The 21,840-nt window shown below is 39.7% G+C and overlaps 1 protein-coding gene across 1 annotated transcript in view; it reads right to left on the bottom strand.

Annotated features, from left to right (window-relative positions):
- CCDC17 (coiled-coil domain containing 17) overlaps positions 1-21,840 on the bottom strand; it is a 785,488-nt gene that overhangs the window by 215,070 nt on the left and 548,578 nt on the right. Inside the window, exon 13 of the mRNA XM_044086848.1 lies at positions 15,867-16,089. Coding sequence (XP_043942783.1) covers positions 15,867-16,089 — 223 coding nt within the window. The remainder of the gene's footprint in view (positions 1-15,866; positions 16,090-21,840) is intronic.

Genomic DNA, 21,840 nt, shown 5'->3' with positions numbered 1-21,840 from the left:
ATTTCATGAGCAAATCAGTATACAGAGGTTGCTTCTTGCCCATAGTCTTCAAACCTATGGGGGAGATTTACATGTAAATTTAGTTCTGTTATATGTTGGGTAATTTTTCATAACACTAGTATGCCTCTTCACCCGGTTAGTTTTTTGACTAGACCCCTTGACTCAGAATTACAGATGGGTTTTGTTGCTGTTCTTATGTAATCCCTCCTTTTTATTACATAAATTGGATCAACATGTGATAACAGAGCAGTGACAATAATTTTAATGTGGAAGGCTTCCCTGAAACATCTATAGGGCATTTGATGTTTTATCTAGCCATGGTCTGTTGAAGCTTTTGCCATCTTTGTGTCAATAAGGTAAGTTAATATGATGAGCCAGTTACTACAGCTGGAGATCTGTGCCTGTTCAAAGACCATAGTTGTCTCTCTTCTGCAGTCACTGACTTCCTGTGCTTCACATGTCCTGTGAGAATTGAAGTGGGAGATTAAAACAAAGGCTGCAGTCTCTTGTTGCTTGCACCTTTCATGAGAGGGAAAGTGTTGATGAAGATGTTAAGCTGCAGCAATAAATCCTGACATAATTTCACATTATAGTTGATTTTCTTAGTCACCTTTTGTTTAATGTCTGGTGCACTACTGATTTTACCTGCAGACAGGCTAATAGAGCAAAATGTTACTTTGCCCATATAGTACCTGGTGTGCTTAGCACACACCTCCCCAAACCAATATGCTTCTTGTAAATCTATTTGACTGGCCTATTGTTTGCTTGTTGCTCTTGGCAAGTTTTTGTTCTTTGACACATGTAACTAAAGAACTACCCTGAGCTCCTCCATGTTAACATTGAGGGTATATAATTAGCTGCTTGTGGATGTGATTAGCAATTCACTGTAAAAGAAGAACAGCATTGTAGGTAACATCAAGAGGTGTAAGTTGTATCTGTATTTCAAGAATATCGCAGCAGCAAGTGAGATAGTCTGCTGTGTCATAAAAAACGGACATTTTTCTGTGTGATAATGCAGATGGAGGGGAGGTGTAAGATAGGTGAGGGAGAATGGAAAATCCTCGTTGTAACCTGGGAAGGGTGAATGAAAAAGAAATGAAGGAAGGAAGGAGGAGGGATGGTTTCATAGTAATTCAATGAATGGCAATACAACAAACTACAAAAAAAAAAAAGTCAACAATACATGATATTGAGACATCAACAAAATAAAAACATTTTTGAAGTGAGAGAAATGCATCTCTAATTACACTAAATCCAAGATCATGTCACTCTTTCTCATATCTATGGGCATAATTCCTTATTTCCTCAGATCCCAATCTCAGAGTTAACTTTGGCTTTCTTCAGTGCAAATGGGAATTGATTACATCAAATTAACCAATAATGTTTTACTAATATCTGGAACAACCAAAGCCCTATTACCCTGAACGTTTTATATTACAGTAGTGCTACTGAAATAAAATTTTTATTTTGGTGCTTGTAATATGATGTTGATAACTGGAAAGACAGGCATACTTTAAAGCATCTGAAAGGCATTTTAGATATCCTGTTGAATAAATGATGAATTAAAATATGATAATTAACCTTAAACATTCTAGGTGATGCTTTTGATGTATATTATGGTCTGCCACTGTGTTACAGAACTTACAACACCTGACTTTATTTAATGTATTTATATTCTGTAAGTAACTCATATTTTGTATGTGACACTGACAATACATCAAACTATCCAAGTTTAAGCTGAGTTGTTACTTCAGTGTTTTAGTTTAAAGTTATATTTCAGATTGAAGCCACTAGGACATTGGTCTCAAATTATTTAGATATGCTATATAAAAGTTATTTCAGTATATTATACCTGTAGCTGCCTATCTACTGCTACTTGTATATTATTGATAAACTCCCACAGAGAATTACAAAAGGTACCCATCATGCTCTTTTCACTTTTCCCACCTGAGATTAACCATTCAAGGTAATTGCTCTTCCAGTCCTAACCACTGACCTTCTCATTGTAACAACCAGCTCTCTCAAGATTAGCTGCTGTACAAAACTAATACATTTACTTAAAATATAAAACAGTGCGTATTTTTACTTTGCCTTTTTGGTCACATTACCTGCATGTATTTATGATACTCCTACTTTTCCTACTTTTTTCAGTCCTCCCTACCGGGTCTATATTAGAACATCGAAGTTTCAGAACTTCGAATGTTCTAATATCGACCCCTATTAAGCGAAAACTGATAACATCGAAAATTCAGAACTGTGAATTTTTTTCCTAGGAAAAAATTTGCTGTTTCAAAACACATACACACAACACAAACACACCAAACAAACAGAAATCCACACACATGCACCTAAAATCTTACATCTAACCCTACACTAAACTGTACATACACCACTATCTATCCACTTACCTTAACCCAAACCTTAACCCTAAGGTCTGTCACTATCGCACACTCACCTCACCCACGCCCTAACCCTAATTCACCTACCCCGCCCTAACCCTCACATCCACACATTTGCACACTTACCTGACCTGCACCCTAACCCTAACTCACCTAACCCACCCTAACCCTCACGTTCACACAATCACACACTTACCTGAACCTGACCCATAACTTTCCACCACAGTGCTGAAAATAACGAAGCAGCAGGAACGGACAACCTAATTCTTTCCCTAGGAAAGAATTTGGTTTTCTGAAACTTCACTTTTCAGCTTTTGCTTATTAGGGGTCGATATTAGAATATTCAAAGTTCTGAAACTTCGATGTTCTAATATAGACCCTCCCTACCTATCAACCCCAAACTCAGTACTCTGATACTATTATACCCTTTAACCATGATGGCTTAAAATTGTCGATTGATTCACAGATTTGCTTATAACACTGCTTTTCTAGCTCTCTCTCTCTCTCTCTCTCTCTCTCTTTCTCTCTCCACATCTCTTCTGATTTTCTTAACTACTGCAGACAGTCTTACCAATTAATTTACCTTCCCTAAATTCAGGCATGTATATATCATGCAGTCTAACCTAACCTTTGCAATGACACAGCATCACTTATTTTACTGGTTGATATTCATTCTTCCTACTCCTAAATGTATTTTACTTAGATACCTGGGTCATAACATTAACGACCTTGGAACAAACTGCGTAAGACCACTATCTTCTTGGAATCCTACCAAGTCAAACCCTTACAGGTCTGTAGATACTGAATGTAACTCCCATCTACATCCACAGCATCATTCTTCTTACACAGTACCTGCTCAGTCACCACTTGCCACATACTTCAAAAGTTGACTAAAACCCACCTAGCTAGATCTGAGCAGTAATTTATAAAAGAATAAGACCAGTACAAAACATAAACTAGATATAATGTTTGTCTCAGAATCCTGGCTATGGAAAGTTCATTTCTTATGCCCCTGCTGTATGTTTAGCAGTTTAGGAATGATCAGAAGAAATTATTGGTCAAGTAGTCAGGTGGCAGCACACTCAATTCAGGCAGAAATTAAATTCAAACATTGCTGACAAACAAAGATATATAAAACTTAGGCTACAGTCTAAACTAAGACATCATTTAACTTGCATTCAGTAAAATCTTGGCTTGTCTGCTGAGATGGAGATTGCACACTTGGTTAAAAGGAGTATCACCATCTCTTAATTGTTCAAGCAGACTGTCTCACAAGGACATTTAGGGTTCATGTTGTACTTAACTCCCTGCTGCACAAAATAATATATATATATATATATATATATATATATATATATATATACAATCACTGTCCAACCTTAGCCAAAAAAGTCCAGAGTTTTACTCTCCTATACTCTCGAAGGTCTATTACTGCAGGTACTATAATCCTTCTTTTCTGAGTCAAATTGTCACATATTTTAATTGCATTTAAAGTAATAATATATTTAAAAGCAGCTCTGTGCATATACTGAAAAGTTTTTAGCCTAAGACTGCCATCCGGGTTGATTCTCCTTCTAGCACAATACTCAGCTTTCAGTTATTACTTCCAGGCATGCATCTTGTAATTTCTCTCATTCTGACATCTTATACTCACTCTAAAAAATCCTGTTTGCATTTAGACTCCATCAGGTTATACTTCTACAGATAATGAACAAAAATAACAAAAGAGCACACATCAGCAATTCAGCATGAATAAAAAGCTTCATTAAATTAATGAGTTTTTAAATTGCAGCTGTTTTCTGATTCAAAGAACCATCTAATGAATACTTTAAAATAGGCCACATGACCAGATGAAAAATACAAATCACTCTAGTGCTCATCTCTGCCACATTGTCATAATACCTTAACCAGGTCTTGCTTTCTGGCTGTAGTTTATTTATTAACTTTGCATTTGATTTGTGTTGACCTTGCTTTTTAGCTTGGCTGACTTTTTGCTTTGAACTTTTTTGTTTCCTTTTGAAAACAACTAACTGCTTTTGTCTCAGTAGTATGTTGCATTACCTAAATTGTTTTGCCTTTGATCTTTTGTGACTGAAAATCATTCCCTAACCAGCTTGCTTCCCCAATTAACAAATAAATAAGATAATATCCTGAGCAAATGAATTATATTAAATAGTGACAGACATTTCTGAAAATCAAGCTGCAAGACTTGATGTCCTTCAAACATGCAGTTCATATTTTCAGTCTTAAAGAACATTACAGAATTTATTTCCTCGATATTCATTGTAACAAATACCTTTGAGATAGTTAAAATTATTTTAAGCACACAATAACTCCTTTGGAAGCCCCCCCCCCAAAAAAAAAAATCATGGAAAATCTTCATCAGTTTAAGTTGAGTTTACCATTATTTACCATTATTTCCTTTCAAAGTTACTATAATGTCATTTTCAGTTATAATGTTATTTTTGTCAGTGAGTTATGTTCTGAACATGGCACTGCAGAACACGGTTTAAAAAGCAAAGTATTAATTATAAGTTAGTTAGGGCCCCCAAAATATCCACAGTAGGACATTAGTCCTCAGTGTGATGATACAAATGTAAAATGTTTATTGCTTTTATCATTTTTAATACTAATTTCAAAATTTATCTTTGCTTGTCTGGCCTCAGATTTTTTTTCCTTTACCCAACAGCCTAACAGCTTAAGATAAGAATGATAAACAGCAGCCAAGGGGATTCTGTATTTATTCTGTAACATTTTCTTTCTTATTCATAAAACCACTTATTTAGTCTGTTGAAATGGCAAAATATTATGCCGTAGGAATAATCTACAACTCTGTGTGGGTATCACAGGGTTTACCCAGCATTACTGTAGTTTATTCACAAGGGTAAAGCTCAAGTGATCTAATAAAGCCAGTTGTGGGTAAATCCTTTGAGACCCACTCCCATCTGTGGGTTACTGTTATTATATAATGACATTATTTATTTATGGATTTATTTTTTCATTTATTTATTTATTTATTTAACATCTGTTTACCAGGATAGTCTGGCTGGACCACTAGTGTTCGTTTTCAGCGGAGTCCTGGGGAGAAAAGCTCCATACATTAAGAAAATACACAAGTTATACATAGTATTAATGGATGAGACAGTTGAGTAACGTGCTATAAGATGGCTAATAGTTATAAAGGATACAAAGTTGGAGTACAGTATATAAGTGTAACAGTTACGTGGAAAAGCATACGTACAATATATGTCTCAGGTATTGTCATAGTAGAACATATTTACAATATATACAATTTATACACAAGCCAACTGTGGAGCAATTTATAAGTGTGCTACAGAGGCTTAGGGAGGTAGGCTACTGTGTTGGGTTTGCCTTCAGGAGGGTGAATTGCAGTTGCATAGAGGCTTGGAAATGTATGATTTAAGAGGATTTTTGAAAGTAGTGGAATGTTCTGCAGTCTGAGGTCAGGAGGTAGGTTATTCCATGACTTTGCCACTTCGTTGGGGAAGAGGGATTCCCCATGGCTGTTTTTACATGGGATATTTGCAATCAGAGCTTTCTTACTAGATCGCAATTGCCTATTTCAGTTGTAGAAGTTTAGTAGGCCAGATAGAGCAGGGGGTTTCTTAGGATAGTATAGAATCTAGTGAGCTAGGTTAAGATGGTGGTATTGTAGTAAGTTGGGGAACTCAGGCCAGTGTAAAGTATGTAGGGACAGGCAGTGGTGAGACAGGGATTTTTCATTGGTTGCAAACCTGGCTATTGTGTTGTACCAGGTGGATAGTTTGTTTAGGTCAGTTTTATTTAGGTTTGTTAATACTAGGGATGCATAGAGTAAAGTAGATAGGAGATGGGTTCTGGCTATGGCAATCCTAGAGTTAGAGGTTAGGTACCTTTTGCTGTGATAGAGGGTCCCTAGTTTTCTTATGTACTTTAGAGATAGTTAGAGATAAATGTTTGTTAAATTTTAATTGCTGATCAATAGTAAGTCCTAGTAATTTGGCCTCTGGGACTGGGGAGATGAGAGTTTTGTTGGCTGAGACTATGGAGAAGGTGAGGTCATTAGACATTGTTGGTAGGAATAACATAAGTTGTATTTTCTTTGGGTTTAGTATTAATTCTACATTATTTGGACAATGTTCAATCTCTCTGAAGGATTCCTGTGCTTTTTTTGGAGGAGTTGTAGATTGGCTGATGAGCAGATCAAGGTTGTGTCATCAGCATATTGGATTATTTCTGCTTTTGTGGCTGCTAGGTGAATTTGATTTGTAAAGATGTTAAAGAGGAGGGGACCGAGAACTGAGCCTTGGGGTACTCCAAGTGTGACAGGGAGAAGGAGGAATAGGGAGATGAGACATTTGACAGACTGTAACCGGTTACTTAGGTAATTACTGAACCAGAGTAGGGTGCAGTTATTGATGTTGAGTTTTGAGAGGCAGGTTAAGAGTTTATCATGGGAGACAGTATAGAATGCTTTTGATAAGTCCAAAAAGGTGGCAGAGACTAGACTGCCTTGGTTCCTGTGAGAATTCATGGTGTTGGTGAAGTTAATTAAGGCTGTGGTGGTGCTATGTGATTGACAGAAACCGTGTTGGGTATTGGTTAGTAGGTTATCAGAGAGAAGGTAGGTGAGGAGTTGGTGATGAATACACCTTTCCAGGATCTTTGATACGGGTGAGAGGATTGCTATAGGTCAGTAGTTAGAGAGGTCAGAGGAGGAGCCGCTTTTGTGAAGGAAAATCATGAATATGATTTTCCATAAGGATGGGATGGTGTTTTCAGTGATAGATCTATGTATTAGCAAAGAGATAGTGTAAGCTATGACCTTGGATGCTAGTTGCAGGTATTCGGCAGGAAGGTTGTCTGCGACGAGGGTGGTTGGTTTGAGTTTAGCTAAGAGGTTTTGGACTGTTGATACTGGTACTGGTTTCAGAGAGAAGGGGATGGAGTTTGTTTGGGCTTTAGGGGATTGTGGGTTGGTGCTGGGTTTCATTCCATTAATGAGTTGAAGTATAGAGGAGGTAAAGTAATTATTGAAACTGGTGGCTATGTCTAGGTGTGAACCCTCTATGTTTGGTGGGGGTGTAGTGGTTTTTCAGGGCTGGAGGATTTTGTTCACTGCTGTCCAGAATTTTTAAGGGTTGTTGTGTTTATTTTGTAAGGAGATGTAGTGGTTCTGTTTGTCTAACTTAATTTGTTTTTTTGTTTTGTTCCTGAGTTCAAGAAAGGTTTGTCTCATTGTGGGAGTTTTATATTGGTGCCAGGTTCTCCAAGCTTTATCCTGTCTTTAAGTAGGGCCCTAGTGGATTTTTTGTAGCTGGGGTGCAGGGTTGCTACATATTCTAATTGTCCTGATTGGGGCTAGCTGGTTGAGGATATTTAGAAATGTGGTTTTGAAGTATTCAACAGCTTTGTCTAGAGGGAGTGTTTTGATGGGTGACCAACTGCAGAATTTTAAGGCTTCCAAAAAATGTTCTGTGGGGAAGTTTTTTTTTTTTTTTGGAGTGGGTTTGTAGTAGTGTGGGGGGGGTTGCAAGGTTTGAATTTATATCTAAGGATAAATGTGGGATTGTGGTCACTAAGGGAGTTGGGTAGTGTACCACACTGTTGGATGTTGTTGGGCTGGTTAGTGAGGATCCAGTCTAATATGGATTCCCTTTTTGTGGATTTATTGATACGTGTGCATGATTGAAAGAGTTGGATGAAGTTATTTAGGTTGATATGGTTGGTGGGTGTTGGAGATTTGATTGAGGTCCAGTCAATGTTGACATCACCTAGTAATAGTGTTTCTTGGGGGAGGGTGTGGGAAGCCCAGCGTAGTACTGACTCTAGTAATAGCAAGTTGTCACCTGGGGTTATGTAGACCCCAAGTAGGTTTGTTTGTTTGTGCTGGTTTAGGAGGAGTTTGGCAAAATAAAGTTTCTGCATTTTTGAGGGCTGGGCATTCTTTTTGTAGGTGCTGAATTTTTAGATGGGATTTGTAGAGTAATGCAATGCCACCACCTCTTTTGTGTGTTCTATCTGCCCTCAGGATGTTATATCCAGATGCGGTTATGGAGTTATCTTTGATATGAGGCTTAAGCCATGTTTCTGTAATAAGCATAATGTTGGGGTTATAAAACGAGATAGTGGAGTGCAGTCCCTCTATTTTGCTCATGATGCTGTGAATGTTCAGGTTGAGTATTAACAGGTCAGAGGGATTATGTTTAAGTGGGGGGTTGGAGTTGTATTCGTTAAAATGAATTGCAGTTGGGCCTGGTTTGGGGTGAATATCACATCCAAGTTGTAATTGAGTCGCTATGTTAGTAATAGATTTGAGATAGAGTTTTATAAGGGAGTGGTATATAAGACTTGGCTATTTTATGGACTGAGGGCTACAATGAATCGTTAAGGGGAGTAGAATCTTGGATTGACCAGGAGTGGGTGAAGATATCTTTGTAGGTTTGGGGTGGATAGTAGAAGTGAAAGGGAGGGTGGAGGACCTGTGATAATTGTGTTTGGTTAGTGGATACTGGTAAGAGGTACTTATAGATGCTAGGGACAGAAGAGTTAATAAGGAGGCTAGTAGTGGGGGGATAATGGGATGTTGGGGTTGGATGTGAGACATAGTGGTAGTGGTTAGGTCATAAGTGAGGAGGGTTAGTGTTTTGCATGAAAGGTGGGAGGTGCAGTATGTGTGGGGGTAGCTGTAGTGTCATGTGGGAGAGGGGTTGGAGGTGTGGTAGTGGCTAATTAGTAATATTTGGTGTGATCTGGTACTGGGTGTGGGATGGGGCTACACTAGAGTGCGATTGGTGTGATTTTTGGTGTGGTCAGGTGTCAGGTGACTGGGGTAGAGGGATAAATGTATGAGTAGTGGGGGTGGGTGGGGAATGGGGGTAGGGTAGGGGAGCGGAGTGAGCCCAAGTGGTAGTGAGGGCAAATGGAGTAGGTGAGTGACTACCAGAAACAATCTGTGTGCTTGGCTATAGAGTGTGTAAGCAGGTGTAAAAAAAAGCACTAGAGTTGCTCTGAGAACTATAAGAAGTAAGGGTAGTCTGTATTCTAAGGACCAGAAAGAAGCTCAAGGCCTGTACCACAGGAAGTAACTCATTAACACCTCATAGCTTTAATCCTGTGCATTCACTGCCAGACCTAAAGAGGACAATGCAGCAATTAGGGTAACTGTGGACTTTTTCCCTTCCTCCATTGCGCTCTGATATACTGCTTATGAGTATGGCACTTACATCTCCTTGCTTGCAAAGTACATCAGTGCAGTCCCTTAGATCTGCTAGTTCTCTGCTCTCCTGCACTTTTATTAGCTTATTAGTCTAACACTTTAAACTATTCCCAGTGCCAGCAAGTCTGCTCTTCAAATTTTCCCTTAGAACTAGCTGGTTTCTCAGTAGTAGCACTACAATCTGAATCCCTGTGACTAGCACTTCCTCTAAAACCTGCTGGAAAGCACTGGGAAGACGTAAACTGAGGATCTATATTATAAAATCGAAGTGTCAAAACTTTGAAGGTTATAACATCAAACCCAAAACCACGAAAGCTGAAAACCCCGAAGACTGAGAACAGCGATTTTTTTCCCTGGGAAAAAAAATCGCTGTTCCAGTACAAAACACTAAACACACAAACACTACAAACTATTTCTAATGAGGGGGGCTTTGCCCCCACTCCCCCCTACCTAAATATGCCAACTCCAAGATCGCACCACAGTGGTGGAAATAGCAAAGCCATGAAAACAACCAACCAAATTTTTTCCCTGGGAAAGAATTTGATGTTCCGCGGCTTCAATATTGTCAGTCTTCGAGGTTTCTGGTTCGATGTTCTAACATTTGAAGTTTTGACACTTTGATGTTATGACATAGACCCTTAAACTGATACAAACACTCAGTTCTCCTTGTTAATAAGGAGAAATTAATTGTAGGCACTTAACAGCCTATAATTGCAAAGTACCTTGCCAAGGTAAGGGAAAACAGCTCTTGTACTTTACAAAAGAAACACCAAACCAGGCATGACCAAGGATCAGCTTTCGGTGATTTCTCCTGTCCACCTGGTGAATCTGGGCATACTAGGGCAATGCAGCAATTGCATCATGTACACAGACAACCCTCTCATCCTACCACCCAACACTACAACCTGTGAGAGATGCACTTACATAGCCAAACTGGAAGCAAAGCTCTCTCTAGCCAAGATTGGGCTAGACAGTCAAGAGGAGAAGGTTTATACCTGCACTACACCTCAAGCAACACATAGCCCTTCAAAACACATGCCACCAACATCCACACTTAGTAGCACTAAACCCACATATGCAGAGGCCCTTAACATTAACCTGCCCAAGCAACAAGGACCTCCAAAGCTGAAACGCAAACAAACACCAATCACAACCAAAGTGACACATAGCTCAAAACACCAGTGTGCCACCAAACAACAGCCCCTAAGGCAAGACAATGTATCCAACACTTTATTCATAGGTGCCTCTATAGTCAGCCACACTGATGTCTTACTCACCAGGCTGAACAAGGAGAAAATTACTGTCAGCTGTCTGTCGGGTGCCAGGATCCACCACATAATGCATGCACTCAAGTCACTCCACAAAAAGTACAAATATAACTCTGTCATTGTCCATGTTAGAGTGAATGACTTGAGATGTACCTGCCTGGACTACATGAAAAGAGACATGGAAGAGCTCTCAGATCATGTGGCCAAGGCAGGTATGACCCTATCCCTGAGCAGCATCCTGCCTTCACCCAGAATGATACCACAGTATAAGGACAAAATGATTGACTTCAACAATTGTTTTCTGGTGTCATTCTAAGGGGATCCAGCATCTGTCTGCCTGGGACGACATGATTGACAAACCACGATGCTTTGCTAGAGCTGATCTGCACCTGTTACCCCTGGGATTCAGGTTACTGGCTAAGGCTCTAGCCACCCTATAGTGCCTTTTTCAGGCAAGGCTCAAAGGACAAAACCACCACCATATAAGCATGTAAAATCTGAAGGTAATGCTACTCAGTGCAAGAAGTCTAAACCTCAAAATGCACTCTGTCGAGGCACTCCTAAAAATGGAGAACATCAATATCTGTGCAGTAACTAAGACCTGGTTCAAGGCTCCAGAGAGCACCCCTGAAATACCAGGCTACAACTCTTACCACTCTTTCTGGCCACCAAACCAGGACCGAAGAACTAAAGGTGGAGGAGTGTCCATATTCACTAAGGATATTCACACCTTCAGGCTAGTTGCCCAACACAATGCATCTGAAGTTCTACAGGTGCAACTAACACTAGGTAAGACTGCAATCCAAATTGTAGCTTACTACAGATCCCCCACCATGCCCCAAGATTCTCACTACACCTTTCTAAACATAACAGATAATATTAAGATACAACCAAACACCCTAATACTGGGTGATTTCAACTGCCCTGCCATTAATTGGGAAAACTACTCGGGTACCAACACCTTTGCTCAGCGGTTCTTGGAATTCATAAATTCCAATGTCCTGGACCAATTAATCCATAGTCCCACCAGGCGCTCAAATATCCTAGACCTGGTCATTACCAACATGGGAGATCAATGCTCCACATCAGTGGTCACCCCCTCATTGGTCATGTCTAACCATAAGCTAATCACCCTTGATGTCCACATCCCACCCCCCACCCTAGAAGGGAAACCTCCATAAAAAACTTCTCCAAAGCCAACTTCATGCTACTCAAGTCAGAAGTGACAAACTTCATGACACCCTTGCAGATGGGAACTGAAAGTTCACCTGCTGAATCCTGCACTAAGGCACTGTATGAGCACATCCACTTGTGCATGAATCATGCCATTCCAAACAGAACCAAGATGGTCTCCTCCAAAAAAAGGAACCCAATCTGGTGGTCCCCTGCCATAAACAAACTATACAACAAAAGGAAGAAACTGTTGCAAAAAAGAGGAAAATCCCAGGATGCAAAAAACCCCCTTACCAGCCTCAGTAAGATGCTGAGATCCCTCATAAAATCCTCCAAAGCTAGTTACGAAAGTAAAATTGCCAAAGATTCCAAGGATAACCACAAGGCATTCTATAGTTATGTCAAGAATCTAAATGGCAATGCTCAGATCTGCTCTGAGCTACAACAGAATGGCATTAAACATATTGCTCCCAATGATATTGTCAATATCCTGGCAGATCGATTTAGTGCCAACTTCACCCCCTCTCATCCCCCTAAAGGGCCCATCTCAATACCAAAAGATTGCCAAATTCTGGTAATCATGGTCACACAGGTACGAAATGCACTCTCCAAAGCTAAGAATACAGCATCCATGGGACTGGATGACATCCCAGGCTGTGTGCAGGTTCCTATCAGCATTTCAAATATTGAAAACACCAAATTTAATTTCATCGAACTGAAATGTTTGAAACATCAGAAGAGCGAACTGACGGAACATTGATTTCTTTCCCAGGGAAAGAAATTGGTGGGCCGTCATTGGAGTTTGCTATTTCCTCCACTGTGATGTGGTCTCTGAGTTGGTATATTTAAGTACAGGGGTGTAGGGGGTACAGCCCCCCACATTGGGGGTGTGGGGGTGAAGCCCCCTACTTCTGTTAGTGTTTAAAGTATTAAAAATGTTTTGGTTTTTTTTGCATGGAACACTGATTTCTTTCCCTGGGAAAGAAATCAATGTTTCGTCAGTTCGCTCTTTTGAGATTTCGAACATTTCAGTTCGATGAAAGTGCATTCAGCGTTTTCAGCATTCGATATGCTGATATAGACCCATGCATACTACATGAACTACAAAATGAACTGGTACCTCACCTAAGTGTCATGTTTAATCATAGCGTCACTTCAGGCTTCGTGCCCAATGAGTGGCACACAGCTACAGTTATCCCACTCCACAAAGGGGGATCCACCTTGGATCCCGGAAACTATCGTCCCATCAGTCTAACAAGCCTGGTCTGCAAAGCCATGGAATGCATTATCATGGAACTTATAAACAAAGCCATTGGCAACCTTCAAACACTGGACCCCACCCAGTTTGGTTTCATAAAGGGCCGATCTTGTCTTCTCAACCTGATTGACTTCTGCAAATCAGTCTCCAGAGCCATGGACAAGGATAAGCCTGTCTGGACATCGCCAAGGCCTTTGACACCATTCCCCACTCTAGAATCATAGATAAATTTACTAAACTGGGCATTAATCCCTACATCACTCGATGGGTTGCCAACTGGCTTACTGACAGAACCCATACTGTAAAAGTAGCCAACTCAAAATCCAGCTCCAGATAAGTGACAAGCAGAGTACCTCAGAGTTCAGTCCTGGGACCGCTCTTGTTTGGCATCTACTTCTCTGAAGTGCATGCCAGCACTAAGGGACTCTGGCTAACAAAGTTTGCATATGACTGCAAACGGGGAGCCATTACTGAATCGCCAAATGATGTGGATATTCTACAAAAGGAAAATTATTTTCTTGGGTGGCGAAAGCCAGGGTACATTATTTGGCTAGGCTTGTATGGGTCCTAGGGCTGATAGCCTGGTACCTACCTATGAACCTATGAAAAGGGCCTTACAGAAGCAGATGCTTGGTGCCAGAGCCATGGGCTCAAGCTCAATGCCAAGAAATGTATAGTTATCCCTTTGGTAAAAACCATGTACCCATGAATTACCACATAAGTGGCAGTACACTAAACACCGAAAGTGTGATAAGAGACTTAGGGACACAGGTGGACAGTGGTCTCACCTTCAATAACCACATAGCCACAAGAGTCAGGAAATCCTTCTGTGTGGCACACCTCATCACTAAGGGCTCTTCATCCAGAAAAAAGGAGGTCATTGTCCCATTGTACTCATCCCTCATTACACCCGTTATAGAGTACAGCGCTCTGCTTGGTATGTACCTCGCAAGACATCTGCAACAACTGGAAAGGCCACAGAAATACCTCACTAAAAGAATCACAGGCCTAAAGCAGATGCCCTATGCTGACCATCTAAAAAACTCCAGCTATACTCTGTTGCATATCGCCTACTCAGAGGTGTTCTCTGCTTAGCATACAAGGCCATGCCAAACCCAGTGCTGGTGGACATGCTACACTTAAAGAAATCCCAATCCCTCAGAGCCACACGCTCCAGGGATCTAAGCCTGGTCATCACAATGAGCAAAACATGCTGGAGGAATAGGTTCCTGACCCAGAGACTTCCCATACTCTGGAATAGACTGCCCATACATGTCAAGCTGAGCTCCTCTTTGGCCCTCTTCAAAAGGAACCTTGACGATTGGATGGGAAATAAGAAATTCACCTTGGGGATCACATCAGTCACCCTGCTAGACAGGGGACCAGGGAAGTAAATATTCTGGGAAGAAATAGCCAAGGAATTCTTATGGCTAGGCTTGTATAGGCCCTAGGGTCGATAGCCTAGTACTAACCTATGAACCTATAAAGGGAAATGACAGAGAAGAGAGCATCTCTATTGTGGGGTTGTCTCTGTCCCTCTCTCTCTCTCTCTCTCACACACACACACACACACACACACACACACACACACACACACACACACACACACACACACACACACACACACACACACACACACACACACACACTCACACACTGTCTTTTTAAAAGAGCGGGCAGCATCAAATTCTAATGTCTAGCATTAATGACCTACAGAAATTCTCAGTAATTTATCCGAAAATATAAAATTTTATGAAGCACTGGACAAAAATAAGAGAAAAATCAGGGTTACCCAATAAAACTCAAGACAGTTTAGCAGTATGGTTACTGTCACAGTAATTGATCATACTTCTGATATATAAGAATACCTTTTCAATTGTCTAGATTTTTGCAGAACATCCATAATTTTTCTAATATTGTTGTGATGGCCCTCTTAAAATATATTAAAGATAGATTTATGGAGCATATGCAAATAGCAGGTCGAGCCCAAAAATTCAGCTGTACAACTGGCATGTTTACTGGGTGTCCAATCAGTTTGCATGATTCTGAATAATACAGGTCAATCACTTAGTGCCCATGTCTCAACTACCCTTTGGCAGATATGTCTATTAATTTTTTTCAGTATTCTTGCATCCTTCTGTGCTGATATGGTCTACTTCTGTTAGAACTGTCATTTTAGTGGAACTCTCGTTTTAACTAATTTCTCTCAAAATGATAATGCATCTGCATGTCACACTATTTTTTAGTTATTATGCAAACACCTTTGCTAGGCTACCAGATTTAATTTTATCTTGTCCATTTTTGCATATTACTAGTGAATGTTAACTGAAATACATTTAATAAAATAACATTGCTTTTAAAATGAATAGACTGTTTGATTTGGATATCAATCACTGTTGTTAACGTTAGGCCTACTATGTATTTCATATCGCTATAATTAATCAAAGTGCTTGACAGATGCTTTAAACTCATATCAATTACATAGTTCTAGCAGTAATGGAAAAACATTTCAGGAGTTTGGTCTAATGAATGTGGTACTTTCTCTCTACCTGGGGAATACCATTCAGCTGTCCCATTGAAAGAGCTGGTTGTACTGGTAGTGTTCGCACTGGGACTTTCCAGCGTCCACTCATCACTTGATTATTGTGATCAAAGATGTCAAGCTTAGACCAGCCTCTGGAGACAAGGCGCTGTATCTCTTGGCCATATGAATCAAAGCCACCAGCTGCTTGGAGATCCATCACTAAGCAAATTGATGGAAATGGGCGAACTCTGAAAGTCAAAAAAAGAAATAAATTCAGAATTAGTATGAAATAATATTCTTCTAGATTTAAGCTTGATTTTCCCTCCCCCATTTTGCTCATCATTTACCACTACATTCCCTCCTGTCCACCATCACCTTACCCCTAATTGCTGCATTGTCCTCTTTAGGTTTGACAGTGAATGCAGAGGATTAAAACTATGAGGTGTCAATGAGCTACTTCCTGTGGTACAGGCCTTGAATCCCTCTTGTTTCATTTGCGTACTGTGTGACTTTGGGAAAGGCACTTATCCAGACAGTACTTTGGTGCACTTGGCAATCTGGGCTAGGCTTGTTATGAATGCCTAGTAACTACCTATGAACCTACATGGCTGTCTTTTGGCCCGGGTCATGGTCCTCACCACTAACCTGATTGCCAGTTAACAAAATGAAGAAAAATTATCTACCCATACCGACAAATAGATAGATAAATACAAGTGATTTATCAAAATGCGAACACAGTGGCATTGAACTGATCAATGCTAACATTTTGAATATCAGCACAATGCAAAAATTGCAACATCAGAAAAGGAATAGACTGTTTACTTTTGTGATCCACTCACCAAAACTCCACCACATATTTCAAATTAAATTTTTTTTTTTTCAAAATGCTGATTAAGTGATTAACTTATAGTCACAAAGTAGGCACATGGAGGTAGAAGGAGTCAAACCTTGTACCTTGTCTGCAAGAAACTTCTCAGAGTCTGTTCTAAGTGCCAGATAGCATCAAGTATTATTTCTGCATATCATACTTCACATATACATTCAAAAAATGCTAAATGTTCATAATGGAGAGAAAGTAAATCCATCAGCATCAAGAGATATATTCATCATCTTCTTAGCCCCAGCTTCTGTCTCTTCTATAGTTCTGATGTAGTACTGATGTAGTGATTATCTTTTAGACTAAAACCAACATTCCTAACTTTACATATGGGACACATGAAGCTTATTAGCTAAACAAATCCTAATATATACACATGAACATAAATAGCTGCTGGCTTAAATCAGAATATACACCTAAGAACCTGTTACAGTGATCCAGCTTTTAGCATTGCTGCCTTACAGTGCTTGGTTCTTTGGTCTATCTCAAGAATGGGATGCCTTCCTTGTGAAGTCTGGATGCCTTTACTGTGCTTATGTGGGGTTTTGCTCAGTGTTCTGATTTCCTCTCACATCCCAAACACGTGAGGTAGGTGAATTGGTGATCTTTCATTTTTTTTCTAGGTGCTTTTCTCTTTATAACTGCTGATCATCAGGTTTCCTCCTATAAGTCTAGAATACATTCATTCTCTCATCACTGGGCAATCCCCAGCATGGTAGGTGAGAGCCAACTAGAGTGGCTAACATACAGGCAGCCATGGAGTCTAGTTAGTGAAGAGGAATTTGGTATGTATCTAGTTACAGCTAGAACAGGATTTATGAGCTTTTGGGGAAGTCCATTTAAGCATTTATACTTCATGTAGCAGTTAAGTAGATTTTAACATGGAGTTAACTGGCCATAATGTGACATTTGTCAGGTGGAAATTAGCAGGGAATTCAACAGCATGGCAATGCATGCTGCATAAACGTAATCATACTGGTGGTTATTGGATTTTAGCATGATGACAAATTTCTGTGATAGGGGCTTTAATTACCTCTGTGGGGTGTATCACTGTAGAAGTGACTGAGTAGCTGTGCAGCTGTGTGGTCCACAACAGATGCTATGGTGTATTTTCAACTGGAAGTGAATGAAGGTCTATGGTAAATGAAAATATCTAAGCTTTCTCAGTGTGAGGCAGTGGATGGTTCTATTAGGGAGGTTTTCAGCAAATTTGTCTGGTTTGAAACACTATTGCTCTAGTTTTACAAGCTGTCAAGTTGGAAGGTTAGTAAGGATAGTGGAGCTGTATGTAGTATGGGAAGAAGGAAAGAACAGGCAACTGTTACTTTAGTCACTGGTTCTGTGCTTTTTACTGTTGGTTACATGTGGTTCTTATCTAAGCTTGGTTATTATCTACAACACCAGTGTATATGCAGTTTATAGAATATATGTGAGATGATGGGCTAACATGTTCGTGAATATAATCACTTTATTTATTTATTTGTTTGTTTGTTTATTTTAGTAGTGACCAATAATTAGTCAGCCATACCTCAGTCCTAGGATAGAATGACTGTAGATTAGAGTTAAGCTCTTCATTAGATTTAGCAGACTATAACCAGGCTGAATTTTCTACACACTGAATAAGGTAAGCAGGTTGTAATGTTGTGTGTCTATCTTGGATGAAAATGTTGAAAAGAATGGAGCCTAATACATCTTCATTTGGAGCCATGCTGTATGTCTGAGAGTTAGGACAGAATCTGCACAGCATGGATACTCAGTTTAATAAGAGAGGTAGCTTTCTAACTATCTGAAATTGCAGGAGTCAAGGCTTTGCTGGAGGGGTTACCTGAATGATATACAGTATTAAATACCTTTGAAAGGTCTAGTGAGGGACGCTACAGTTTTATTGGCATTGAGTGTACCTTGAATATAATTTGTAAATGCTAATAAAGCAGTTTCAGTACTATGCCCTACTCGGTAACCATGCTACATCCATGACAAGAGGTTGTTTTAATGTAAGTGTTTAGCAGTTGTTAGAGTATGCTTGTATGTATCCATGAATTTGGAGGGAGAGGTTGAGCAAATTACCTATAGTCAACCAGTTCTAGAGATGGGTTGCTTTTGAGGAGGGGGGCAATATCTGAGGTTCTCCATATTTTAGGAATACAAGGATCTTATAAAGATCTGTTAAACAGGATGGATACAGGATAGGCAAAGCCACAGGCTGTTAAGCTTAAGTATACATTGAGGAAGTTATCTGAAGCAAAGGATGTTAAGTCTGCAGAAAAGTTTCTTAATAAAGTCTGTAGTTAGAGTAGCAAATTTGAAAGGGAATGTAGATTTGGGAGATTCTCAGTCATTAGGTAATGGAAAGTGTATACTGGAACAGACTGCCCTACAATTTGATGTTGCAGGCAGTTTCATGGATGGAAGAATTTGGAAGTGGGATTTTAGCTTTCCTGGTTTGTGTAGTGTCTGTCCAGAAGGTTTGGAGTAGATTAATAACATTCTGATTTTGCTTGAGAAATATGATTGTTCAGATACGTGAGTGAAATGTTTCAACTTGTTTCAAAGTTCCTTCTGTGCCTTTTTTAATGTTTTTTTTCTGGGCATGGTTTCATTGATGCTGTGACAAAGGGAAATACTGCCAGCCCAGCTATCTGGAATTTTGTAAATAATTATATGTCATTTGTGAATACTGATATGATTTATACAGAAGTGTGTGTAAAGCACTGAGCTAAAATGCAACCACAGCATGCCCTATCGACTAGAACAGGAATGTACCTGCACTATTGTGACTGTTTAGATGTATATGTTTAATGGAAACTGGAACACAGGAGGTTAACTTGAAAAAAAAATCAGATAAAATATTTGAAATTAAATTGTTTCATAATCACGTAATAAAAGAGATGTTATAAAAAAAAAAAAAAAACTAGCCAAACTAAACACACACAAAAAAAGTAAAGTATAACACAGCTCAGTGTGAAATGTCAAAATAAGGCTTTTTTATTTTCTTTCTTTCCACTTTATTAAAAGCGTGAACTTCTTCAGAAAAAAAAAGACAATGTGCCCCAAACAATGTTATCTCTCAGTTTCAGTGCAGTAGCAGACACAATGTCTAGAGTTAGAAGTTTTTTTGTATTGTCTTGAAAGAAAAGTAATTACTAGGTTTAAGATGTAGAAGTGTTTTGTTGTATTATGACTTCCAGGATCTGCAAACATCTGAAAGATATGTATTTTCACAGAGAGATGCTAAAATTCTGTTAGTTTCTGACAAAGGGGGTTTAGCTTGTGGCTAGTCTGTTTAGAGATATTTAAGCTCTCAGTGGCATACCGCCTGTTCAGAGCTATCTGTGATCTGTGCTATAAAGCCATGCAACCATGTCCATGGATGGACTGCATGCTGCAAAAATCCAAATCAAATCCCATGGGAGCCCGACGCTCAAGAGACTTGAACCTCAGCACTGAAATAAATAGGACATGCTGAGGGACAGATTCATAAGAGAGATCCTCCTTCACTCTGAATAAAATCCCAGTCCAGGTTAGGCAGAGTCTCCTTGACTCTTCTCTTCAAGAATCTCTTTGATGATGGATGGGAGATAGTAGGGGAGCCTCACTTCTGTGTCTGTGTCACTGTTAGGCACAGGCACAGCTTACGAACTCTAAAAAGGGCAAAAAAAAATAAAAAATGGGTGGCCGTAAAAGGCTTTATTATTGTGGGCTTATAAATGCTAGGGATATAAGATAGCCAGGAACCTAACCCTGAAACCTGAACTGAAGTCAGGTGACAAAAAGGGATGTATTCCAAGCTAACCCAGCAGTAATATTTGATATCAATTTAAGAATGCTCTTAGAGAGACACTGTGCATTTTTGTATTTGTCTTTGACCTGACAACATCCACTCATCACCACCTTCTGTACTTGCCTTGCTGTAAGTTATTAGGGCATAGTAACTCTTTTAGATTCAGATAGGAATATAGTCAAGTGTAGCTTAGATGTGTTTATTTATTTGAGAATGTCTTGCAATGTTGTATTGAATATTTTCTGTGATTTTGAACTCTGATGTAACTGATTACTTGCTGAGTATTGTCTTGTTCTTTTATTATTTATTATTACATATATTTTAATCTTTTAAGTGTGGCTAGTCTGTTTAGAGATATTTAAGCTCTTAGAGTACTTACATATCTATTTCGTGACACTGTACAGGCCACTCCTAAATAGCCTTGCTCTTGGTCAAACTACCATTTGGATTAATAGAATAGTAACATTACACAGTAGGATTGGACACCCTTTGCTAAGGGCCTTAAAGTAGCTGATAAGAGTTGGCTGGTGGCAGTGAAAACTACCTTTTAGTCTGGGCAGAAGGAGGCATGTGTGTGCGTGTGTGTGTGCGTGCGTGTGTGTGTGTGTGTGTGTGTGTGTGTGTGTGTGTGTGTGTGTGTTTGTATAGAAATCAAATCTCAAGGACTGTGGGTGTCAGCTACTTGGGCAGGGCATGAAGCACCTGGTTAAATAGAGAGGGTACTGGAGATCTTGATTTGGCCACTCAGCTGAGATCTCAACCCTATAGCTGTGCTAGTGGCGAGTCTTATTGGGGATCTGGAGAATGAGGGAGAAACCAGCCCCAGACTGACTGTGATCTCTGTGTGCTCTTAAGGGAAATTGCATTTTACTGTGTATGTACTTGTCATCCTCCCAGGGTGTGCGATCCCCACTGTTGCCAGTGGTGAGGATTGAGGCTCCTTGATTACTGGGCCAGTGTTGGGCAGTCACTTATTAATTGGTTGTCAGTGGTGGGATATCCACATCACATATTAATTGGCTTGTAGTGGTGATCTACATATTAGGATTCAGTGGTGTGGATATTGAATTCCTGTAGCCTGTAAACAGTGGCCACTAAGGAAAGTGTTTGTACTCTCAATCAGCCACACAGGCAGTGAACATTCAGTTTCATATCACAATTTTTTTCTTGGTTAGCTTACTTAGTCAGAGAGCAGGCAAGCATGTCAGCAGAGGAGTATGGCAAGCTGACAAGGAGCCAGTTGGCAGAAATGATTATAGACTTGCACAGCTACATCACAGACCAGCAATCAGGAGGACAATCAGGCTGGCCTTGGAGATGTACCACTCTCAGAAAATGGAC

This window comes from Protopterus annectens, chromosome 10.part0 (assembly GCF_019279795.1).
Source record: "Protopterus annectens isolate FY-2018-M chromosome 10.part0, PAN1.0, whole genome shotgun sequence".
Lineage (NCBI taxonomy): Eukaryota > Metazoa > Chordata > Ceratodontiformes > Protopteridae > Protopterus > Protopterus annectens.
This window is presented reverse-complemented; position numbering and strand designations above follow the sequence as displayed.